The 26,543-nt window shown below is 43.8% G+C and overlaps 1 protein-coding gene across 1 annotated transcript in view; it reads left to right on the top strand.

Annotated features, from left to right (window-relative positions):
- The first annotated feature begins 1,221 nt into the window (after positions 1 to 1,221).
- FBXL7 (F-box and leucine rich repeat protein 7) overlaps positions 1,222 to 26,543 on the top strand; it is a 470,690-nt gene continuing 445,368 nt past the window's right edge. Inside the window, exon 1 of the mRNA XM_061393850.1 lies at positions 1,222 to 1,826. Within this exon, the coding sequence (XP_061249834.1) occupies positions 1,790 to 1,826 (37 nt within the window). The 5' untranslated portion in view covers positions 1,222 to 1,789. The remainder of the gene's footprint in view (positions 1,827 to 26,543) is intronic.

Genomic DNA, 26,543 nt, shown 5'->3' with positions numbered 1-26,543 from the left:
TCCGGCCCTGGAAAGGGTCCCTCTTCCTGCAACAGAACAGTTGACATGTGATTGGTACAATTATTTAGTTCTGTGCTTGAAAATAGATGAATTTATTTTTCCTTCAAAACATGATCTCTCTGGAACAATAAATCTAGATTTTAAAATTTGGAAACATGATATTTTTGCTTATCTTTAAGAACGAAAATAGTATTAAATGAAAGGAAATTACCCAAAGAGAATCTATGGAAGGTCAAGTCACTAACAATTTCTGCATAAGGTCGCAAGTCTTGTACGAAAAAGGTAATTACGAAAACTCTGGATCTCCATTCAGGTATCATAAATGCTTATATATTATATGTATCATTATGTAAGTTTAATTTAAAACATCCAACACTTAAAAGAGAAACTGTGCTGCGTGCCTGCCTCCGTAGAAAGTAATTTACGCTGTGAATGCCCAGGTCATTACTAAGATGCAATGTTATAAAATTCTAGGTATTTATATGGAAAGGGAATAAAACATTAAGAAGAATTTCCTTTTTCCATTTAAAGGAGTGAACACCAAAAGGCCATTTTAAGACTCTAGAAGTGCCATAGAAATTTCCAAAAGAGGTTGTAATGTATAAAACAAAGGGTAACACCAACCACAAGGGAAAAAAAAATCATAGAAACGGGAGTGGGGGTGGCGGGGGGAGGGAGGGGGGGGGTGGCGGTGAACACACTTCCTGGCTCAGAAGCTCTTAAAAGTTCTGAGCCAGGAAACCTCCCGCACCGAGGCGAGGAATGTCTTTGGCTCTGCTCTGACTCCCTGCTAAGTTCGCCTTCAAGTTTTGCCTCCCTCGCTCCTCGGTTCCCGCCTCAGACCCGAACGTGGGAGCCACAGGAGGAGGCCGGCACGCATACCTGGAGCTGTCGGACAGAATCAGCTTCCGACGCGTGTTGATTCGGAATGCCACCACACCTAACACAGGCCGTATTTGCAGGCAGACCCAAGGGATTTCAAGCGACACCCGGAAGCTCATCTTACTCCTTAGGGATCCAGCCGGGAAAAGAACAATAGTCAAACTGAGCCAAGAGCACGCCTTCCTTCGCTCCCCGCTGCAGTTCGCGGGCGGCGCGCAGGGCCTGCGCCCGGGCTGGGGCGGGGAGCCGGAGCCCGAAAAGGCGCGCTGCCCCTTTAAAAGGCCGCGCATCTCCGGGCCGGCCTTCCTCCCCGGGGCTCCAGCTGTGATTGACGCTGGGCGGCGAGAGGAGGCGCCTGGCGCTAACAAAAGTCCGGCCCTTGGGCGAGCCGCGCCGGGCCGCGAGTCTTTCGCTCGCTCGGGGCACCCGCAACAAGTGGCCGCTGCGCCCTCCCCGGGGGAAGCCGCGGGTGCGCAGGGGGCGCCCGGAGGAGGCGGCAGAACCCGGGAGCCCCGGCCGCCCGCGCCGCTCGGCTCAGCGCCCACCGCCGGGGGGATCGGGGCGGGCGGATGGGGACCAGGCGGCGGCGGCGCGGCGAGCCTCTGGGCGGCCCCAGGGCGCGGGCTCTCCGCGGCGCTGCGCCTGCCGGCCCCGAACACGGATTCTAAGGGCGGCGGCCGTCCCCGGGTCCCCATCCGGCGTAGTCGGGGGATTGCCAGGAGGGGACAGAGCCCACCCCACCGCCCACCGGAGTGCGGGGGGACGCCCCCGGCCGGAGATCGGCCCCGGCGCGTGGGGTATGCGCAGCTAACGGTCCCGTCGGGCGGGCTTTCCTCTGGCGGAGCGCGCAGGCGGTGCGCCCCAGCTATGGAGTGTCCGGGGAGACGGCGGGCATGACGGCGGCAGGATGGGCGCGAACAATGGCAAACAGTACGGCAGCGAGGGTGAGTGGGCCGTCCGTCCTCACACTCCCGATCGCGCCCCACCCCGCCCCCCCATCTCCTTTCCCCTCGCCTTCGCGTCTGGGAAGGAAGGTTCTCGCACGCCCGGTGGTGTCGGGGTGCACCCACATTGGGCACCCTGTCTGGCCCATCACCTTCCCCTTAGGCAGGAGTGCTCGGGAGCCCCGCGGGTGCTTTCTCACGGCGGGGGTCTCTCTAAGCAACTTCGCAGGTTGTCCGTGCGACGGCTCGCGTGGCCATTCTGCCTGTGGCGGAACGCCTGTGCCTTAACTTCCCTTCCCTGGAGCATCTGGGGTTTAGGTTGCAGAGTTTGGCAGCTGGCGGAAGACGGTTCTGAGAAACAACGCAGGGAAAACTTTCCCAGGCCTTTGTGCACCAGTCATTTGGACTCTCCTGTAGCAGGGAAAACTTCTGGAAGAAGTTAAGTTTCCATTCTCTGCTCATTGCCCCCCCGAGCTGACAGCTTCGTGAAACTGACCACCTAGGGGCCATGCGAGGCCAGGCGTGGCGGGTTGTGGGGGTTGGTGGGGAGGGGTTTGGTCTGGGCTCTCCCGGGGCTCGAGACGGGCAAAGGACCGTCTGTTACGTGGGGCTAGAAATTGCACAGAAATATTGCCTGTCAAGTGGGAACTTGGAAGTTGGGGAAACTTTAAACTCCACCTACTCCTAAAAGGGTGATGGATGTGTGGGTTGGCTTCTCCCTCGCCCCTCCTCCCCCTCTTTGCATAAAACCGTAGTGTTGGAACCCGGTTGATTAACTGCATTGCCCCTGATAGGCATACTGCAGAGGCATTTCCCTGCAGTTCTGAAGTTAGGAAGGTTTGTCTTTCGTGAACTTGGCTGGAGAGGAGTGCAAGAGACGGGGTCGGTTTTACAGCCTGCCCCCAGAGGACCGGCGGTTAGAAGCGGGGGTCCCGCGCCTGCAGACTGCTAGGAATGCAGAATGGCTATTCAGCATGTGGTGTTAGAGAAACTTCAATCATTCAGTTCAAAACTTGAGGAGCTCTGACCATGGAAGGTGGATGCCTCTCCCCCATGCTTGCGACTGTGTTTCTTCTCAGCAGCTTTGTGAAATTACAGCAGAAACCGACCCTAAGAAAACCGTATCCACAAGAACCTTTTGTTTAAATCATTCTTTTTCCAGGGCATCATGTGTTGAATTCCACATGTATATGATATATGTAGATTTCCTTATTCCGGACAGTTAAGTGAGAGATTTTTTTTTTTTCCCTGACAATTTCATTTTTTTTTTTCTTTAAGAAAGTTGAAAGGTGGTCTTTTAAGATAGCCAACCGTGAAATTAGGCCAGAAAAGATTATTGGAGAATCTTGGCCACCCCCCAAAACCTCGTGAAGTTAATGTTTTAAAAAATGGTGGAAAAATGAAAGATTAAGCCTTCTTCCTCTTGAGTTATTAAAAAACTTTCAGGGAGTGAAGTGTGTGCTTGTCAGTTCTGGGTGCGTACCCATTACTTTACTTGAACACTGGTGATGGGGGTCGGGGGAGTCGGATACTCAGAGAGGAACACAGAGTTGCGGCTCTGTGTTCTTGAACAAACCCCCTCACACTCTTTCTAATCCTCTGCAACTTGTTCTTACATCCCAGCGTTCTCGTATTGTGCAGTGTGTGGTGTGTGACTACTTCCTGTCTGAACAGTGGAGTTTTCAACCCTTGGGAGAGAAAAGGAGAGACAGAAAACTAATGTTCTCCAGCTGTTATTCCTAACTGCTACCTCTGCATTTTCACTTCAGCTGAAGTGAAATTTTTACTGGAATCCGATTTAGATACACAGTGGACTTTTTATAGGGAAAAAAAAATCTCTTGAGTTGAGCTGATTCAAGGGGACCAATAGAAAGCTTTGGGAGGTAACTGAGTTTTGGCTGGAGGGACACATTGTGTTCAGTGTTCATCAACTCTCTTCAAATGCATCCAGATTCTTTTCTTATAGATGGATCGGGGGGAGTGAAGGGGGATAGAGAGAATAACAAGAGTTTTTTAAAAATCGTTTTGCCCCTGTTACACTCTGCCCAGTTGCACTTTAATATCCCCCTAATATATATCATTATAATATATGTATAATATATACAATACATATAAAATATGTAATGTATTATAGGTTAAAATATATGTAATTGAGTATGGTCAAGTTTATTACATTGTGCTGTTGGATGGTAAAGTCTATGCAAATAAGCCTGTGCGAACTTGGTATGTTAATGCTGTCTTTCTTATCTGAAACATCCAATTTTAGAGAAAGTCAAAGCAATCCCTAGACACAGTATTTCTATTATCAGAGGAGACTGAGCATCAACAGTTTTACAGCTATAGTGCTATTTGCATCTGTGCTCAGTCACTAAGAGTCAGTTCTTTCTGACTCTTTGACCCCAAAGACTGTAGCCTGCCAGGTTCCTCTGTCCTTGGGATTTCCCAGGCAAGAATACTGGAGTGGGTTGCCATTTCCTTCTCCAGGGGAATCTTCCTGACCCAGGGATTGAACTCTTGTCTCCTGCATTGGCAGGCCGACTCTTTACTGCTGAGCCATCTGGGAAGTCCATGGTGCAATTTAGGCGTGGTATATTTTAGATGATCAATGATTGTATATCCATAGAATGTCTCAGTGAGAGATCCCTCAACTATAAAATGTTGGTGTTTGTGTATAGATTAAAAATTTGCAACTTAAATGTATTTTGCTTACTACTGGAGTTGACACCACCATGTAAATGACCCTTACATTTTAGAAATACTGTGAATTATTAGAACTTTTAAAACCTCAATATTTCATCTGTAATCTCACTTTGTCCTGCTCCCAGAAAAATATCTTTTAAAAAGATATTTTAAAACATATTCCCAAGACTTACCTTAGCAGGTGCAGTGGGTGAGAGGCTTCCTAATTCTGTGACATCCCAGGTCCTGTAGCATCAGTATCACCTGGGAGCATGTCAGAAATGCAGAATCTGAGTCATTTATCACATGCATGTTAGAGCTCTAGGCAGTTCTTATATGGAATGCAAAGCATTGATTTGGGAGTCTGGAAATTTGATTCCAGCTTCTACTTAGCTACCAGACTTTTCTCAGTTGTCCCCAAGCCTTAAGGCCTTTATTCTGTAGAGTGAAAAGAGAAAAAAAAAATTTTGGTGGGGGGCATTATTTGTTGTAATCACCCTTGAGCATGTAGTCCTTCATTTTAGTTTGTTCACATAATGCTTTAATGGACCACTTTGGGAAGATATATTATAATGAGTATGATTGGCCTGATAAGTGTTAGTTACTCAGTTATGTCTGACTCTGTAACCCCACCGACTGTAAGCCACCAGGCTCCTCTGTCCATGGGGTTCTCCAGGCAAGAATACTAGAGTGGGTAGCCATTCCCTTCTCCAGGGGATCATCCCAACCTGGGGATTGAACCCAAGTCTCCTGGACTGCAGGCAGATTCTTTACCATCTGAGCCCCCAGGGATGGCATTATTGACCTGAAATCAGTAAATATTCCTCTCCCTTTTGTTATCCCCTTTACCCTCATCTCTGTCTTCCTCACTCATTCCCACTTTCTCTCTTAACTCAAACAGTTTCTGCTTTTAATTCTGAGATTAAAGGTAATGTGCTTATCAATATTGGGTGTTTCTGGTGTTTTGTTTTCCTACAGACTTAGTGAATGTTCAGATTAATGATTTAATTCCCAGGCTTCAGGCAGACTTAGAATTTGCTCCAGGAAAATGTTACCACACAGTTTCTGATCTTCAGCTTTCTAGAAATATAAGCGAATGTCTAAATGATTAGTATGTTCGGGTAAACTCTTTTTATGGGAGACTGATTTTCTTTATCTTCTTTCATAAAGTTTAAGTTACAGCCCATGTGTGGAAATCTGGAGAATAATTTGGGGTGATTCGAGCCATTAGAACCATTAGCTTTGACTCCAGTTAAACCAAATAAACAAATCTCTCCCTTCAAGTAGCCAGAGAGAAGCTGCCTTCCTGCCTTTTAAGGTTCCCAGCCTCACCCTCACTTACTTGGTGGTTTCATTGTTAATGTTTATTCTGCTCCAGCGGGGCTGAGTCTGTCATCCTCACACTGTTAACAGCTCCTTTGTAAACTCCTGAGTGTCTTTAAATTGGCACTGATGAGGTCTTGTGATGGGCTTGACCTTGGTAGCTCTGTAGCTTTATCAACGCCCCGAGTCCCTTTTCACCATCTCAGATCTGCGCTCTTCAGATGTGAGGAGGGCAAGTTTCCGGGGGACATAAATCCTTACCAGTCCCTCACCGCTTTGGGGAACATATCTTGAAATAATAATAATGATGGCTGCTGTTGTTGTTCAGTTAGTAAGCTGTGTCTGTCTCTTTGCGACCCCCTGGACTGCAGCACAACTGGGCTCCTCTGTTTTCCACTATCTCCTCACTATTTGAGCATGAGTTGGCTCAAATTCATGTCCATTGGGTCGGTGATGCTATCTAACCATCTCATCCTCTGCCATCCCCTTCTCCTTTTGCCTTCAGTCTTTGCAAGCATTGGGGTCTTTTCCATTGAGTTGACTCTCTGCATCAGGTGGCTTCAGCTTCAGCAACAGTCCTTCTAATGGATATTCAGGGTTGATTTCCTTTGGGATTGACTGGTTTGATCTCCTTGCTGTCCAAGGGACTCTCGAGTCTTTTCCAGCACCACAATTCGAAAGCATCAGTTCTTTGACGCTCAGCCTTCTTTATGGTCCAACTCTTACATCTGTACGTGACTGCTGGAAAAATGATGGCAAGTGACATTTTTTGAACTCCTGCTTTGTCCAAGCATGATCCTAAGCTCTTCATATACACTGAATCATGTCATTCTTATCGTGATTCTATGGGACAGGCATTCCTATATCTCCATTTGACTGATGAGGAAACACAGTTCAGAGAAGACCATCATTTTCCCAAGGTCCTATAGCTAATGGAGGTGGAAAAGGGACTCATGGCCAGGTTTATCTAAGCCCAGAATTACTTATTCATTACAATTACCTATTCATTCAATCAATGTATGCTGGCTTCTTATTTCCTATTATGTGCCAGGAACTCTTTTGATTCTTGGGATCCATCAGTAACTAGATAAAGATCCTATCCTTGTCAATCTTATCTTTATCTGTGTGTATGTGTGTTGGGAAGGAGGGGAAATGGAACAGTTAACATAGTAACGTAGTAAAACATGTGACGAGTTCTAAGGGGCTAAGGTCTCTGCATAGAGAAAACCTGGCAAAGGTTAAGATTGATGCCTAATTGAAGCAAAGAATTGATGCTTTTGACTTTGGTTCTGGAGAAGACTCTTGATGGGAGTTGAGAGGATGAGGGTGTGGCATATTTTAATTAGAGTAGTCACTGTGGGCCTTATGGAGAAATTGGCATTTAGACTGAGACTTAGAAGTGAGGGACTGATCCCTGAAGATCCACAAAGCGTGCTGACTGTTAACTTTTGACCACCATGTTCTACCAAAGCGAACTACTCTTTATGTTGGAGGGTGTATATCATCTTTTTATGCAAGTGTAACATCACCAGTCTTCTATGAATAGTCAGCTACAGTGGAACTGAGTCAGTTTGGCCATTGGGCGTATGTTTTTTGCCTAGAGTCTTTGCAAACGTGTTTTATACAATTATATTCTATCAGATGTTTTGTGACTGCTTTTGTAGGGAGAGGACGGGAAGCCTAGGACATGCTCCTCTTGCTCTGATCAGTAGTGTTGTCTGACTTACTGATATGTGACTTCCCTCCTGAAGATCCCACCAAAGGTCCTGTCATTCTTAAATAGATTCGGGTCTTTGTCTTTTGCTTCCAGTAAATAAATTCATTCTGATGAAAATCAGAAGATACGTGATACTGATTCCACTACTTGGCTCAGGTCAAAGCAGTAGTGAAGCTAACAATGCCATTTTTGGTCTGACAGTGTATTTTTGGAGATTTGGGGAATCTTTTTGCATGTTTTAAACAAGAGAGAGAGAAGAGATGTTAACTTTTCTTTCTCCTTGGGAATCATCTCCTGTCAACTCTCTGCTCCCTCTACCCTTTTGAAATAGAATGAATTCTGGGTTGGTTTTGAGTCCTTGATAATTACTCTTCCCCTTAGTCCTTATCTAGTAGTGCCTCTGGAAGCTGTTTGGAACTACTTGGCTTGGCTTTTTGACTACTAGAACTTTCTAGATACCATGCATCTTAAGATGGCATTTTTTGTTATTCATTCACTAAGTCATGTCTGACTCTTCTACAACCCCATGGACTGGAGCCCGCCACGCTCCTCTGTCCATGGGATTTCCCAGGCAAGAATACTGGAGAGGGTTGCCACTTCCTCTCCAGGGGATCTTCCCCACCTAAGGATTGAGCCCACGTGTCCTGCATTGGCAGTCTAGTTCTTTACCACTGAGCCATCAGGGAAGCCTGTAGGATGGCATTAGGAAAGTATTAAACTATGTGGCAGTATCATGAATAAAATCTAGAGTGAATAAATTTTCTTTATTATGAAGAAGCTAATAAATGAAGTTTAGAAGCTTAATACCTTAAAGCTCATGGTCACAGTGAAGATTAAGTTTCAGAGTGCTGATTAGAGACCAAGGTATATAAGTTATTAGCAGGTAGATCGGAGAAGGCAATGGCACCCCACTCCAGTACTCTTGCCTGGAAAATCCCATGGACGGAGGAGCCTGGTAGGCTGCAGTCCATGGGGTCTCGAAGAGTCAGACATGACTGAGCGACTTCACTTTCACTTTTCACTTTCATGCATTGGAGAAGGAAATGGCAACCCACTCCAGTGTTCTTGCCTGGAGAATCCTAGGGACGGGGAAGCCTGGTGGGCTGCTGTCTATGGGGTCACACAGAGTTGGGCATGACTGAAGCGACTTAGCAGCAGCAGCAGCAGGTAGGTAGATTTGACTCAGTCTGAGGAAAACTGATTAGAGCTGTGCACACCTGAGACAGGCTTCCTATTTGAGGGAGTGAGTCCGTCCACATGGGGAGGGGGTTCACAGAAAGGGATGCTGTCCTAGAGATTTCTGCATCAACAAAGGGGTTTACTGTAGGACCCTACACCAAGTTCCCTAGGAAAAATGTTCCCATGTGCCGTTATGTTCTTCTTTTAAATGAAGTGTGGTTAACTGATGATGTTGTGTTAATTTCAGGTTTACATTCAAAGTGATTCAGTTATGGCTTCCCTGGTGGCTCAGATGGTAAAGGATCTGCCTGCAATGTGGGAGACCTGGATTTGATCCCCGGGTTTGGAAGAGCCCCTGGAGGAGGGCATGGCAACCCACTTCAGTATTGTTGCTTGGAGAATCCCATGGTTAGAGGAGCCTGGCGGGCTACAGTCCATGGGATTGCAAAAAGGTGAACATGACTGAGCGACTAAGCACAGCATGCAGCACATATATACACACTCATGTATATTCTCTTTCAGATCTTTCCATTATAAGTTATTACAAAATACTGAGTATAGTTCCCTGTGCTATACAGTGAGTCCTTGTTTCTTATCTATTTTATATATAGTATTATATACCTGTTTATCCCAAATCCCTAATTTATCCCTACCTTCCTTTGCCTGTTGCTAGTCTTAGTTTGATTTCTATGTCTGTGGGTTGCATTTATGTATGATGAAGGGTTATTGTTTGATTTGAACTCATATTGCTACTCCCTCCAATACATTTCTATCCTTATAGTTGTTGGAAAGTACTACCCTTGATTTCTCTAGGTTAATTTTCTCTTATATGTATGTGTTATGTCCATTTATATATTCATTAGAAAATCAACCACTTTTGTTTCCCTGCCTTCTGTGGGATGTAACCTCCTGCCGCAGTAATTGGGTTTGATAAATGATGTGTCCTGTTTTCAGTGTAGAGATGGCTATGGAGTCTACCTATAGTGTTGCTGTTACTTTCATTATTAGCCTAAAACATGTAGATCTACTGGAGTTGAAGCAACCCCTGAATTATGCTTATGCCGAATGTCTGGAATAAATGTCTTACCTTTGTAAGACTTTTCATTGACACCCTGGATTAGTGACATTTCATAGGAAGCTACACGTTGACTAGAGCCTCATAGAGACCACGTCTTCCTCAAGGACTTCTCAAGTTGCTTGGCACCATGTCTGCTGTGTATGAGTGATGTGGGCAGTTCTGCCACATGGTGATAAAGTCCACATCAGCTGAACTTTACCAGAATGTAGCTTTTTGGTGGGGTTTGTTACAGAAATTTAGACCTCTTTTTCCATCTATTCACCGTGTTGAATCTCTAGATAGAGTAAGACTTGCTTTAATGAAGTTCAGTGAAAACCTGGAAAGCTGGATTAGGAGGCCAGTGATTTCAGAACAACAGGATAAATGCAGATTCACTGACGGACCCTGCTTTTCTGTTGTGCTAGGTATGATCGTAAGTGATAAGTAGGAAGTGGGCATAAGATTAGAGCTACTCTGTAAATGATCGCTCTGCAGAATACGTACAACTCTCCAAATATCTAAAGGATGCACATGTTTCCTAAAATAGCAATAACAACAGCAGCAACAGTATATACATACACTATATATAAAATAGATAACCAACAAGGACCTCTACTGTGTAGCACAGGGAACAAACTCAGTGTTTTGTAATAACCTATAAAGGAAGAGAATCTGAAGAACAGTGTGTATATATATCAGATCAGATCAGATCAGTCACTCAGTCATGTCCGACTCTTTGCAACCCCATGAATCGCAGCATGCCAGGCCTCCCTGTCCATCACCAACTCCCTGAGTTCACTCAGACTCACGTCCATTGAGTCAGTGATGCCATCCAGCCATCTCATCCTCTGTTGTCCCCTTCTCCTCCTGCCCCCAATCCCTCCCAGCATCAGAGTCTTTTCTAATGAGTCAACTCTTCGCATCAGGTGGCCAAAGTACTGGAGTTTCAGCTTGAGCATCATTCCTTCCAAAGAAATCCCAGGGCTGATCTCCTTCAGAATGGACTGGTTGGATCTCCTTGCAGTCCAAGGGACTCTCAAGAGTCTTCTCCAACACCACAGTTCAAAAGCATCAATTCTTCGGTGCTCAGCCTTCTTCACAGTCCAACTCTCACATCCATACATGACCACAGGAAAAACCATAGCCTTGACTAGACGAACCTTTGTTGGCAAAGTAATGTCTCTGCTTTTGAATATGCTATCTAGGTTGGTCATAACTTTCCTTCCAAGGAGTAAGTGTCTTTTAATTTCATGGCTGCAGTCACCATCTGTAGTGATTTTGGAGCCCAGAAAAATAAAGTCTGACACTGTTCCCACTGTGTCCCCATCTATTTCCCATGAAGTGGTGGGACCGGATGCCATGATCTTCGTTTTCTGAATGTTGAGCTTTAAGCCAACTTTTTCACTCTCCTCTTTCACTTTCATCAAGCGGCTTTTTAGCTCCTCTTCACTTTCTGCCATAAGGGTGGTGTCATCTGCATATCTGAGGTTATTGATATTTCTCCCGGCAATCTTGATTCCAGCTTGTGTTTCTTCCAGTCCAGCGTTTCTCATGATGTACTCTGCATAGAAGTTAAATAAACAGGGTGGCAATATACAGCCTTGACGAACTCCTTTTCCTATTTGGAACCAGTCTATTGTTCCATGTCCAGTTCTAACTGTTGCTTCCTGACCTGCATACAGATTTCTCAAGAGGCAGATCAGGTGGTCTGGTATATGTAACATTATATATGTGTATGTGTGTGATAAGCAGCTTCAGTAGTTGTGTCAAAACTCTGTTTGACCCCTTGGACTGTAGCCCACCAGGCCCCTCTGTTCATGAGATTCTCCAGGCCAGAATCCTGGAGTGGGTTGGTTGCCTTTCCACCTCCAGGAGATCCTCCTGACCCAGGGATCGAACCTGTGTCTCTTTTTGACCCCATGGAGTGCAGCACACCAGGCCTCCCTGTCCATCACCAACTCCCGGAGCCCACTCAAACTCCTCACGTCCATTGAGTTGGTGATGCCATCCAACCATCTCATCTTCTGTCATCCCCTTCTCCTCCTGCCTTCAATCTTTCCCAGCATCAGGGTCTTTTCCAATGAGTTAGTTCTTCGCATCAGGTGGCCAAAGTGTTGGAGTTTCAGCTTCAATATCAGTCCTTCCAGTGAACATTCAGGATTGATTTCATTTAGGATGGACTGGTTGGATATCCTTGCTGTCCAAGAGACTCTCAAGAGTCTTTTCCAACACCACAGTTCAAAAGTATCAATTCTTTGGTGCTCAGCTTTCTTTATAGAAGCTCTCACATCCATACATGACTACTGGAAAAACTGTAGTCTTAACTAGATGTACCTTTGTTGGCAAAGATGTATGGTAATCTATGGTAATATATATATATATATATATATATATATATATATATAAAACACTGAATCACTGTGCTGTATACCTGAAACTGAAATGATACTGCAAATCAACTATACTTCAATTAAAAAAAAAAAAAAAAAGGTACATTGGAGGGGAAGTAGCTTCTACTCTTGGGAGAAACGAAATCTTCTACTAGGAGTTTCTCCCTAATCGTTCTTGGAAATCTTCCTGTTCTATCTCTGCTGTGGTTTATCCCATGGGAAGTGATTATTTTGTAAGTGAGGACCTTGGAAGGCTTCAGAGGAGATGCAGCAGCATCTGAGCAGTCTAGGTCCTTGCCACACCTGTGCACTGCCACCAAGGAGGACGGGAGCCGGCAGGCAGACGCTTTTTAAACCTGCTGGTACAGACCCCAGAGACATCCAGCTTTCAGACTTCTGACACAAATGATCATGAACTGTCTCAGAATTTTCTAGAGTAATATGGCCACCGTTCTCACCAGTACACGGAGTGTCTACTGTGTCTGGAGTCGTAAATCCTTATTTGATATTTATTTGCTTGTGTTTTAGATGTGCTCATTCTCTCAATCCCTGTTTACTTTCTAAACCCGTAACAAAATGAAAAACAGTTGCTAACACTGCACGAACTCGTCGTCGTAACTTTAGAAGCCTTGAGCAATGTGTAGAAATGTTATTAAAACATTTTTTTGTTGTTGTTGTTTGCTCCCCTTTCTGTGGTAAATTCCTCTGCTTCATTTTCCAAGAAGTAGCAGGGGAAGGAATCAAAATTTCTAGACAAAAATGCCAGGAATTTTTCTTGTGTTTGTGGATTGACCTTCTGGCTGTGAGTGACCGTCCCACTTTTTGGCCAGGCTCGGCAGTCAGGAAAAGGCTCCCTGGATGTGCAGTTGAACCTTTGACCAGATGGAGTCCTCCAGTCAAATCACAGGAGATCTGGGTTAAGTTCAAGTCTAAGGCCAGGTCTCACATGGTCTAGTTGTTAGAGGTGGCTCAGACCCTAGTGGGAGGAAGAATAGGTATGAGGCTGAGGCTGAAGTAGAAGAAATATATATATATATGAGAAGGAAGAAGAGGAGAAATTCAGAGAGGATGGGATTTAGGGCATTGATTGCCCTTTACTCTAAAGAACGAAATCACTGTTGAACTCAGTTCTCTTTTCTTACAAATAGCCTGTGTTGTGCTTAGTAGCTCAGTCATGTCCGACTCTTTGCAACCCCAAGTACTGTAGCCCACCAGGCTCCTCTGTTCATGGGGATTCTCCAAATGAGCATACTGGTGTGGGTTGCCATGCCCTCCCCCTGGGGGATCTTCCCAACCCAGGGATCAAACCCAGGTCTCCTGTATTGTTTTCCCTTGTGGCTCAGCTGATAAAGAATCCACCTGCAATGCAGGGAGACCTGGGTTCGGTCCCTGGGTTGGGAAGATCCCCTGGAGAAGGGAAAGGCTACCCACTCCAGTATTCTGGCCTGGAGAATTCCATGAACTGTATAGTCTATAGGGTTGCAAAGAGTCAGACATGACTGAGTGACTTTAACTTTTCACTTTCACATTACAGGTGGATTCTTTACAGTTTGAACCACCAGGGAAACCCTACAAGTAGCTTAGCTCATGGAACAAAAACAATTGCTATTAGATTATCTGGTAGGCTTGGCTGTTGCCAAGTTTATTGTATTTTTCATTTCCATAACAGTAACAATTATTAAGCACTTAGGGGGTTCTATTTCCCCGAATGAGTGTGTTACACACACTTACTCCTCTAGTTCACAACATTCAGGGAGGTGGTGGGCACAGATCATCCCATTTTGCAGTTGCCAACACAGAAGCTTCGAGATGGGCTGACTGCCCAGGGCACAGAGCTGGCAAGTGGTCCAGTCGCTCCTGAAGTCCCCGTGGCTGTGCCCCTGACCCCCTCCTGCCTGAGCCATGTAAGTTGCAGCCAAAATCTTTCCAGATCTTTGTTTTGTTTATGTGTTTCAAAGGCATGAAGCCACTGGGAAGTAGCCCTTAAAAGTGAAAGCAATGGTTTTGTAGATGAGGTGAGCAAAAATGAAAGACATCTTTGGAAAGAAACTTTCAACCCACTCTACCTGGCTCTCCCAAGGACCAATTAACTGCTCATTAGGCAGCAATCTGCTAACAAATTGGCAGGGAAACTAGTGTCTGTGAGAATGGCAGCGTGTAAAATAATTAGCATATTCTGTAGAGTCTCCCGGGCGCCAAGGAGAGCTGGGAGGCTGTCCCTCTAGGCTCCAGAGCATCAGGAACTTTTAATTATTTCAGTTCTGGGAGAGCTTCTTACCTGGGCTAGCTGCTTGCTCACAAACAGAAGCTAAGGGTAGACTGAAAGAGGTGTGCACGTTTTCCTTCCTTCGTAACTAGTTTATAAGTTATATCTTATAGTTCCCTCTGGCTTCAAAAGTGTGGATTTGAAATAGCCATGAATAGGAGGATTATTCCAATATGTATTTTTATTTGCTTGGCCCCGTGGAAAACTCCTCTATGAGTATGTCTATGCAATTGCTTTGGAAACTATAAAGCATTTCAGTAATCAATCTTATTTATTTTCACAGGGACTATAGGAGGGGGCGGTTTCTGTCATATTCCCCAGGTTATAGATGAGGAAACTGAGCCCTTGGCAGGTTAAATGACTTGCCTTGATCATGCAACTGAGAATGGATGGGGTCATTCCAACTCTAAATTTAGTATATTTTCCATTATAATATCACTTCTTTTAAACTGCTATAAGAAAAAAAGAGTCATGCTAGAGTATTGTCACCAGGCATTTTTGACAGTTATTTTAAATTGCTTGTACCCAAGGAGGAAAGTCCCTTAGTCAGCAAGGTGATCAAACCAGTCAATCCTAAACAAAATCAACCCTAAATATTCATTGGAAGGATTGATGCTGAAGCTGTAATCCTTTGATGTGAAGAGCCAACTCATTGGAAAAGACCCTGATGCTGGGAAGGATGGAGGGCAGGAGAAGGGGACGACAGAGGATGAGATGGTTGGATGGCATCACCGACTTGATGGACTTGAGTTTGAGCAAACTCTGAGAGATAGTGGAGGACAGAGGAGCCTGGGGTGCTGCAGTCCACGGGGTCAAAGGAGTCAGATACAACTTAGCAACTGAACAACATCAACAAGGATGAAAGTGAGGGTCTTGCAAGCATCCATCCTGTCCTTTAGTAACTGCTTTTGGAGTTCTAGAAGAAGTAGGAAGCCTGTAGTCTACTGGTCTTCTCAGTCTACAGAGCTGTGTCACGACTTACGGGAGCAGGCTTGCAGTGGGAAGATCATTTTAATGAGAATGCAGAGTGAACTGTTAGAAGTATTCAGGACATGATGACATTATTCCTTCGGGTGTGCTTGCTAGCCCTTAAATCTCAGCTGGGGCTCTGAGAGGTGTTTCCCTTTGAAAACTTCTGTTCCAGACACTTAGAGAAAGTTATTTTAGTTTTGGGAGGACCAGAGACTCAACTCTAAAATTGGGGATGATCAGCATCACCGGTGTCCTGATTCTCTCAGTGTTCCCATTTTTTTGTTGTTGTTGAAGGACCACACTGTTCAGAGGTCTTTGGAAGTGTTTAGGTCCTGGAGAAGCCCTTCAGGTTGAGTTGATACCAGAGGTCACTGAAGTTTCTGGTATTGTGATAGAAATCCATTCTTTCATCTGGTCTTTAATTGCTTCACTTTACATTCATTATCCTCTGATCTGCTGTTTTATTTTCTGTTTCTTGTTCCTTTGTATTTATTTATTGCTTATCCTACCATGTGCCCACTCGCTGTGGCTATAACCCTGCAAACATATTAGGTCTTTAATATAGTTCTGTTAAACAGATCCGTGAGGATGAATCTGTAGTTACGATCTTTATGGGTCTAAAAAAGCCTAGAAACCCTATCATATTTTCAGTGAACTTTTCCTAGACTTGAACATTTTACTCTTAAAAAAAGTATCTCTGGGCATGTTTTCTTCTGAAGATAGTCTGACTTGGACTTTTATTTTGAACATTGTGGTTCCATCTTCTTGTGGATGAAAATAGTTTAGCTTGTGTGCTTAAGGAAAGTGAAATACATATTTTTTAGGGTTGCTAAAAACAATGCAGATGATATTTCAACTTTGGCTTTTTTTTAAAGAGTGTATGTATGTATGTCTGTATTAATTTTTGTCTGTGCCGGATCTTCTTTGCTCAGGCTTTCTCTAGTCTCAGCGAGCAGGGGCTCCTCTTCACTGTGGTGCAAGGGCTTGCTTCTAATGTGATGGCTTTTCTTATTTTGGAGCATGGGCTCTAGACCTGTGGGCTTTAGTAGTTGCCAAGTACTGGGTCAGTAGTTGCGACTTCCAGGCCCTAGAATGAGGGCTCAGTAACTGTGGCACACTGGCTCAGTTGCTCCAGGGCACGTGGGGTCTTCCCTGACCAGGAATTGAAACCACGTCCCCTACATTGGCAGGCAGATTCCCATCACCTGAGAGAAGTCCCCAAGCTTCACTAATTTAGTGTATTGCCGACTTAACTACTTTCACTGAGTATTAAGTAGGACACTACCATCTCTTTTTTATTCAAATTATATTGTTTGGTAATACTGGTTTCAACTGCTTTGGAAATTGGGTTTACATGACAGTTTAAATAAATCAATCTAGAAAGCATATCATTCCTTTGACTCTGTTCTCTGGATTAGAGGGTTGTAGCATTATGAATCCTTTTAAATTTGTATGTTGATTTGCTTTATGATGGGAGCTCTGCATTTGTATTTTTCTCCTTTTTATTATAGAAACTATAAATTTTTAGATGTGTCTGACTGAAATGGTTTCTAGTAGGTCTTCTGTTTCTGGCTTCCCTCCTTACTGAAATCAGAAGTGAAATAATCAATTTCAGGAAAAAAGAAAAACATTTTTGAACAGTAGTGTGTATATAGTCAGAGAAGGCAATGGCACCCCACTCCAATACTCTTGCCTGGAAAACCCCATGGACGGAGGAGCCTGGTGGGCTGCAGTCCATTGGGTCGCTAAGAGTTGGACACAACTGAGTGACTTCACTTTCACTTTTCACTTTCATGCATTGGAGAAGGCAATGGCGACCCACTCCAGTGTTCTGGCCTGGAAAATCCCAGGGACAGAGGAGCCTGGTGGGCTGCCTCTATGGGGTCACACAGAGTCGGACACGACTGACGTGACTTAGCAGCAGCAGCAGTGTATATAGTTGTACATGTACTAGAGACTATATTTAAATAACCCTTTTCTATAAATTTCCATTATTCAGCACATCTGTGTTTTTCTGTAAATGGAGAAAAATATATAAGCTATGTATTTAAATATTTAAAGAATTAAAAATACAATTAAAATTAATGTGCCATTTGTTGTTTTTAATAATATGGTATCTGCTAGAGAATCAGCTTTAGACAAAGAGTCACTGTTAGAATCAAACCGAAGAAGAAGCAAATAGTTCAACACACAGGCTTTCTGAGATGGAACTTGGGATAGACGTGTTTGTACTCTATGAATAAAAGACTTGAAATGGTTTCTGTGACATGATGGCTACTTGGAACTGTATGTTATATTTTGTTTGTGTACCTGAGTGTGTGTTTGACTCAGAGGTGTGGATGTAATCTCTCATTGGAGGGAATTTTACTGGTTGACTTTTGTTTTGGAGTGCTTCCCAGGTAGTACTCGTGATAAAGAACCTGTCTGCCAGTGCAGGAGATATAAGAGATGTGGGTTCGATCCCTGGGTCTGGAAGATCCCCTGGAGAAGAAATGACAACTCACTCCAGTATTCTTGCCTGGAGAATCCCATGGACAGAGGAGCCTGGTGGGCTACAGTCCATGGGGTCGCAAAGAGACAGACACCACTGAGGCGACTTAGTACACATACCAGGGGTGTAAATTCAGATTCATGGGCAGCATTCATACGATTGTTTTGTCTTTTTTTGATTTTTAAAGATCAGGAGCTGTTCCATTGGTTGAACTTGCTAAGTCACTTCAGTTGTGTCCGACTCTGTGCGATCCCATAGACGGCAGCCCACCAGGCTCCCCTGTCCCTGGGATTCTCCAGGCAAGAATACTGGAGTGGGTTGCCATTTCCTTCTCCAATGCATGAAAGTGAAAAGTGAAAGTGAAGTCGCTCAGTCATGTCCGACTCCTAGCGACCCCATGGACTACAGCCCACCAGGCTCTTCCGTCCATGGCATTTTCCAGGCAAGAGTACTGGAGTGGGGTGCCATTGCCTTCTCCGGTTGGTTGAACTTATGTAGCCCCATTTGGACAATGCATATTGTGGAGACTACTATGAAAATAAGTTCCAAGACATGACATTTCTGTCCTGAAGAGCTTACTTTTCACATTTTATTTTGCATCCACTTTGCTTACTTAATTATATTTTAATAATTTTCTCTATTTTCCACCTCCGCCAAAGACCTCTCCTGTTGATTACCCTGCGAGCTTGTTTAGAGAGACAGTATTTCCTTGGGGAGTCTTTCTTCATTCCTGAAGCCATAATAACAGGAACGCAGCAATAAAAAGCCAATTCCCTGCCCTTGGTTTTGCTTCAAATAGTCATTTCTTTGATACGGGCTAATAAAAACAGGAAAAGGATCATTGTTAAAGGCTCTGGTTGGGGTTCCTTTACTTCCAATAAGGAAAATTGCCTCACAAGAGGGAGCATGGGTAATAATGATACAACTAACCGAGGAATTATATTCAGTCTAATGTCAAAATCTCCAAGCTGCTGCCTGCAGATTCAGTTTAATCATGGGGTTGTGGTATGTCTGCTGTGCTGTGTAGATTTGAATTTGCTGTCGCTGATCATCTCTTCACAGTTAATGAAGATGAATTTCAAATGAGACTGGAGAGGTTTGATGTGTGTGTGTGTGTGTTTTCCTTCGCAGTGTTTGTAAGCTTTGATGTATGTAACAAAAAGGCTTTGAGAGTTGACCAAGAAGGATGCATGTAGTAGCGTCTTGAATGTTTTGGTGGGGGCCGTGAAAGTGACCACAGATCAGCTGACGGTGAAGGAGATGGAGGCACAAAGAAATGAAAGAGGTTGACTAGGGTCATACAGAGTCCATCTGTTTCTTTTTAGTCCATTTCTTTCTTATTCACACCCTTCCCCCTGTTACTTTCAGAAGATTTGAAGTGAAGGCAGTGGCTGTTTTCCTTCTGTGTAGTTAGCCCCTCTAGGATCGATTCTCGTATTCCCAGCCTGGCTCAGTGCTTCTCCAGAAATTATTCTCAGCCAAGGCAAGGAAGCAGCCCCCATCCAATGATCTTTCCAGGCAGGGGTGTAACTTGAGACAACTCTGAAGAGCCGTCTTGGGTCCAAAACTCCCTGTAGGCTTGGCTGAGTCCTGTATTGCAACTGTATTACAGACCAAATTCTGTCCCAGCCCCGTCTGTCTTCTCCCTTGCCTTTCCAAAGTGTGCTTGCAAGGAACTTCCCGATAAACCACGTGCACTTCAAATAATATCAGAGACCATTACCTGGGGAACCCAACAAAAGACAACAGACTTATTTCACTTAGTAAGTCAGACAAAGACAAATATCATACAATATTGCTTATATGTGGAATCTAAAAAAAAAAAAAAAGATACAGTTGAACCTATTTATAAAACAGAAACAGACTTACATAGGAGACACTTATGGTGGGGAGAAGGGTGAGGAGGAAGGGGTAGGTTGGAGTTTGGGATTAATGTGTACACCCTGCTGTAGCGTAAGTCCCCTACATACAAACACATTTCCTTCTGAAAGTGCATTTGTAAGTCCAATTTGCTTATAAGTCCAATAGAGTTAGCCTAGGGTCCAGCTATCACAATTGGCTCTGTAGTATTCTGCTGCAATAGGTTTATAGTACTTTTCACACAAATAATATATAGAAAACAAACACAGAAATAAAACATTTTTAATCGTACAGTATAGTACTTCAAAAAGTACAGTACAGAGCCATCTACTTCACTGCTGCTCTTCTGCTTGCTTCTGGACATCTGGGCTTGAAATACAGATAGAGTCCTGCTGCTGCTGCTGCTAAGTTGCTTCAGTCGTGTCCGACTCTGTGCGACCCCATAGACGGCAGCCCACCAGGCTTCCCCGTCCCTGGGATTCTCCAGGCAAGAACGCTGGAGTGGGTTGCCATTTCCTTCTCCAGTGCATGAAAGGGAAAAGTGAAAGTGAAGTCGCTCAGTCGTGTCCGACTCTATCGACCCCATGGACTTCAGCCTACCAGGCTCCTCCATCCATGGGATTTTCCAGGCAAGAGTACTCGAGTGGGTTGCCATTTCCTTCTCCAGGGGATCTTCCCGACCCAGGGATCGAAAAGTACTGGAGTGGGGTGCCGTTGCCTTCTCCGAGATAGTGTCCCACTGTCTTCTATACAGTACTGTGTGGTACACGGAAGCACAGCCACTTGTGGAGGATACACTCATGTGACTGTACACTAGACATGTGAATTAACTCATGTGATCGGACATACAAATGCCAATTCACATCTTTGAACTTTGCAACTTGAAAGTTTGTATATAGGGGACTTAATTACTTAAAATAGATGACCAACAAGAGCCTACCATATAGGACAGAGAACTCTGCTCAGTATTTTGTAACAACCTAAATGGGAAAAGAATTTGAAAAAGAATAGATACTTGTATTTGAATCACTTTGCTGTGCACCTGAAATGAACACAGCGTTGTTGATCAACTATACTCCAGTATAAAATAAAAATTTAAAAACAAACACAAAAAAGACAACAGAGAGGCTAAAATAGGATGCTCTTCTGGCAATGGTCAAGGACAGGATGCTGCTGCTGGGGAAAAATGATCTTTCTGGGAATTCTGGCAGTTCTTAAACGGGAGCCTTCAGCTGACAGTTAAGAGACATGAATGGATTTTTTTTTTTTTGCTTGGGGACCTAGTCTAATCCTTTCATTGTATAGATTTAGGAAAGCCCCATGCATTAAAGTAACTTGACCAAAAATACATAGCTAGTTGGCAAAAGAGTAAAAACAGGCTTATAGTTCCAGGTGCTGCTTTCAAAGAGCCATGTTGGAATTTGTTCAGAGGGGTTTTTTGCTGCTGTAACTCAGGACTGACTGCAGATGGGTCTAGAGACCATTTATCTGTCTGATCCATTTGTTCAACTCTGGCACTGGAGTCAGACATCTCAGTAAGTTCTCCGTGGTTCTGTTTTGCTGATTGTCTACCAATCTGAAGAGTGATCTCTGACTCTCTCTGTAGTTGGTAGTTGAATAGTGAAGAAGAAATGGTGAAGTAGAAACAGATGGTCACAGATATTACTTCCTGAACTCAGCATTTTGTGTTGCTAGCTATTAAGAGAATTGGAAAATTGGCAAGCCTTATTACATGATAGACTGGTGGCAACTGCAGACTCATTAGGTAGATGAAACATGCAGGAGTGGGTTGAAAGAATCATAAGCAAAATGAAAAATGACTACAAATTAATATTTAGTCTCTTGATTGTCCTAGTTTATTAGTCATTTTATTATGCTCAGATAATGTTCCATTGAGATCATCAAATGATTATAAGCTCAGAGTCGCTATGATCCTGAGAAATTTGGAAGTAATTGAAAAAAGTTATTAGTTTGTTATTATCACTACTACAAGGATCCGGTTTTAAATGGTTTCCTTGGCAACATTAACCACCTACATTTTAAGGAAATATTCTTCGATTCGCATTGTCTGTAAATTAAGTAGAATTTATTTTGTTTGGTGCTCAAGGTGCTATTCGGAGAAGGCAATGGCAATCCACTCCAGTACTCTTGCCTGGAAAATCCCATGGATGGAGGAACCTGGTGGGCTACAGTCCATGGGGTCGCGAAGAGTCAGACATGATTGAGCGACTTCCCTTTCACTTTTCACTTTCCTGCATTGGAGAAGGAAATGGCAACCCACTCCAGTATTCTTGCCTGGAGAATCCCAGGGACGGGGGAGCCTGGTGGGCTGCCGTCTATGGGGTCGCACAGAGTCAGACACAACTGAAGCAACTTAGCAGCAGCAGCAGCAGCAGCAGCAGCAGCAAGGCCCTATGTGTGCTTAGCCAGATTCCCTCTTTGGCTTTCTCTCAGGATACTTTTCTATATGTACTCCATACCCTGACCAAACTAGAAACCTCAGCATCCCCCAATATATCTTTTATTTTCCTAGAATATATTTCCTAAAATATACCTTTTATTTTCTTTTGTAATATGTGTATGTGTAGTTTTTTGTTTATTTTTTGGACTCTTTTTTTCATTTTATTACCCAGCAAGTCCTCCTCAGTTCTGGCCCAATTCAATTTTCACCTCTTAAAATAAAAATTCCTTTGAGTTCTTTTAGATACATCTTGATCATGATGTATATGATAACTCCTTACCTTGAGGAAATATGTCACGTGCTCTCACTGGATATACTCTTTGTTCTCATTAATCCATTGTGGAATTTTATTTGCATGGAATTTTTATGTCCTACTTGGCATTTACCTACTTGCAGCATCTCTCTAATCTAGTAAGTCTTTATAGGCATCCGTGTACCAGAATCTGTGCTAAGTACTGAGGGGTTAAAAATATAAGAGATTGTCCTTGATTTAGGGAGTTTGCAGTCTAGTGGATGCAACAGAATAAAGTACTAAAAGAGCTGTGGATGGCAAAGCTAAAGCATGTGATGGGGACAGACCTGGCCATGGTGAGCTTTAGCTGAGAATGTTCATGAGGGCTATTGAGAGGACCTTGAACTGCGTCTGGAAAATGAGGAAGGGCTTGCCAGGCATGGCTGTTAAGGAGGGAATGAGAGAAGGTCAGACAAAGAGGCAGGAGCCAGTGGGTCAACTGAGAGGGGAGGAGAGGATGATCTGAGTTGAGCCCCATGCCTGGAGAGGTAGGCAGGTATGCATGGCTATGAAAGTGGTGTGAAGCAGGGTGGATGGCAGGAGGGAGCGTCTGTGGCAAATGCTTAGTGAAGGCAGCCAACCTGGGACAGAATTTGGAAGACTGATGGACAGGCACATGGGTTCCTCCTCTCTACTCCTTGTGATGGGAGTGTTATTAATATAACTCCTGGCCTGGAGATATTTACCTGGTTGGTAAATTTGAGAGGAATAAAGTCGACATCTGAGCTCCATTCTGTTTTCCTCTTAGGAAGGAGCTGCCCTTGGTGGGGGGCAGCTCCTCTGCCTATATATGGACCAACTTTGGTCTCATGGTTCCCTACATTTGTATTCAGTATTAGCCACTTGTCTATAGACCTAAAACTACAACCTGTGAACCATAAGTTCCTGAAAACAAAGGAGCCATTTCCCTTCTCTCTCTGCTACTCCTCTTTTATGATTTCTGCAGTTTGTCTTGAATCTGATGGGAGAGAAGGGTGCTGTTTCTGGAGCCCCATCAAGACCCCAACAGTACTGTGTGTTGGAGGGGAGAAGGATCGCTAAGCGAGGTCAGGTAGAAGCTTGATTTTGGCAGGGACATCATGACTGAGGAAGAAGGTTTGGGTTTTAACAATGCAACAAAGGTAGAAGTACTTGAAGACTCTTTGGCTGAAGGAGATGAGTGAGATGGAAGATTCTGGAAAGCCTTCTGCTTTGGGTGGTTGGGGGTGACATCAGCTCACAGACCTCCATGTTCTGATTGATTTCTGTTTCCCTGAACTGGCTCTGGAGGCCAGGATAGTTAATTTGCTCTTTGATCTCTCCCTTTCATCATCATCACCCAGGATCTGCAGGAATTTTTCTGGGACTGATAAACGTGGGCATTTGCTTATCTAAATTTTTCAGTTCCTTTATTAATTCATCTAGACAACAGATATTTCTTAATCTCTGTCTGTCACTGTGGGGCTTGGCCTACTTATGAGATTTGTTGTTTAGTTGCTAAGTTGTGTCCGACTCTTTGTTACCTCATGGACTGCAGCCCTCCAGGCTCCTCTGTCTGTGGGATTTTCCAGGCAATAATACTGGAGTGGGTTGCCATTTCCTCTTCCAGGGGATCTTCCTGACCTAGGGATGGAACCCATGTCTCCTGCATTGGCATGCAGATTCTTTACTGCTGATCCACCAGGGAAGCCCATTCATGAGCCCATTAGTTACTGTTAGTCGCTCAGTTCTATCTAACTCTTTGTGACGCTATGGGCTGTAACCCACCAGGCTCCTCTGTCCATGGGATGCTCCAGGCAAGAATACTGGAAAGAGTTGCCATGCCCTCCTCCAGGGAATCTACCTGACTCAGGGAACAAACCAGGTCTACTGCATTGCAGATGGAGTCTTTCCCATCTGAGCCACCAGAGAAGTTCAGCCTATGAGATATAGTGCTGAATAATCTTGTTCTCTGGGAACTTTGGGTCTGATGAGGAAGTCAGAGAGAGGTTCCCAGTTAACCAGCTTTGGAGCCAGATAGCCTGAGTTAGAATCTGGATCCCATTGTTTGCAAGACAGGTGACCTTCTTAGAACCTCATTTTTAAGAGAGCTAATTTGGTGTCTCCCTTAAAATGCTACTTTACCACATTTTTAACTTCTCCTCACTTGGCCCAATAAGCCAGTGGATTGACTTTGAGTAAGTTCTGCCAGAAACTTAGAAAATCGAAAGAAAAGTTGGTTTTGGAGTTCATTTTTTATATTTTTGGAATTCATTTTTTGTATTTTTGGAATTCATTTTTTTAAAAGAGGAAATTCCTGTCTGTAGCTGGAAGTTGTCACATGAGCAGTGTAAGTTATGCTCTATTTATCCCTATTTTGGACGACCCTTTTAGATTGGCACTAGAAGGAGGGAAGTTAGAATGTGGTTTAGCTCTTGGTAAAGTTTTCATTTTTGAGTTCTAATTGCATGAAGGATTTGAAAAAGAGTTGAGCTATTTTTTGTTTTTTTGTTTTTGTTTTTTTTATTATGACAAATCTGAACATTCCTATGAAGTAGAGAAATCTGGTGTTTGTGTGGTTCAAGACTGACTTGGTATTAATAGGGAGTAATATTCTTTTTTAAATTGAGTATGGCTAGTTTAAAATGTTATCTTAGCTTCTGGTATACAGCAAAGTGATTCAGATATATATGTATATACACCTTTTCAGTTTCTTTTCCACTACAGGTTATTACAAGATAGTAAGTATAGTTCCCTGTGGTATACAGTAGGTCATTATTGTTTGCCTATTTTGTATAAAGTAGTATGTATATGGACTGCCTAGGTGGCGAAGTGGTAAGGAATCCACCAGCCAATGCAGGAGGTGCAGGTGTAATCCCTGGGTTGGGAAGATCCTCTGGAGGAGGAAATGGCAAACCACTCCAGTATTCTTGTCTGGAAAACTCCATGGACAGAGGAGCCTGGTAAGCTATCACACACACACACACACACACAGTGTGTATATATTAATCCAAACTCCCCTGACCCCAGGTATCCCCTTTGGTAACCCTAAGTTTGTTTTCTATGTCTGGGAGTCTATTTCTGTTTTGTAAGTAAGTTCAAGGAGTAGCTTTCTGATTTGTAGTTTTCTATGCCATTTGATACAACAATGGACATTTTAATGGTTCTAACATGGGGGAAAAAACCCATTGTTTCTAGTGTCCTCAATTCAGTGTAAAATACCATTCACACACACACGTGTGTGTGTGGATGTGATGTGGATGTCCGTGTGTACTTTATTGTTCCTACTTTAAAAGTCACAAGATCAAATTATATTCTATGTGCCAGATTCTGGCATATTTATGTGCTATGATTTAGTGTTTCCGCTAATGTCCAATCCTGCAGAAACTGCAAAAGCTGAATTAGCCAGAAGGTGGTTCATTAGTGATCAGGTGCTTTATTTAAAATTACCAGGATATTTAGCCAGGAATAAAAATGCCTCAGTTTTACCCTTTTAAGTTTTTTCCTGTAAGTGAAGAGAAAAACAGTATCCTTCTGTAAGGAATTTAAGAAATAAATTAAAATTAAACTATCATTTGTTTCTTTACTAATATAGTACCTGCCCTACAGAGGGATGTGGTGTCACCTCTTTCATGGTAGGGCGCCCTGAGTTTTAAAGCTCGGTGGCACTCTGGAGGTTGTTTATTCCACTGCACGCCTTTGGACATTATCGAGAAACTTGGGTACCAGTTGCTCGAAAAGACTCATGTTTAGTCCTGCATGAGGTGCGACAGTGAGCATGGTGGCCAAAAGCCCAGACCTGGGTGCCAGGCCAGTCACTAGTTGTGTGATCTTGTGAGATGTTATTTAACCTCGCAGTGCCTCCGTTTCTGCATCTGGCAAGTGGGATCAATGTTAGTTCTTCCCTCCAAGGGTTGTCGGGGAGTGGACGGAATTAGTAGATAAGAGTGACAGTGCCTGGCACCAACACATGCTCAACACACGCCTGGCACATGACAAATGCTACTTTTTGATTTATTGTAACTTGCATTTCATCAGCTCTAATGTGCATAGGGGCCACTGCTTTCTTGAA

The sequence above is a fragment of the Bos javanicus genome, chromosome 20 (assembly GCF_032452875.1).
Source record: "Bos javanicus breed banteng chromosome 20, ARS-OSU_banteng_1.0, whole genome shotgun sequence".
Classification (NCBI taxonomy): domain Eukaryota; kingdom Metazoa; phylum Chordata; class Mammalia; order Artiodactyla; family Bovidae; genus Bos; species Bos javanicus.
This window is presented reverse-complemented; position numbering and strand designations above follow the sequence as displayed.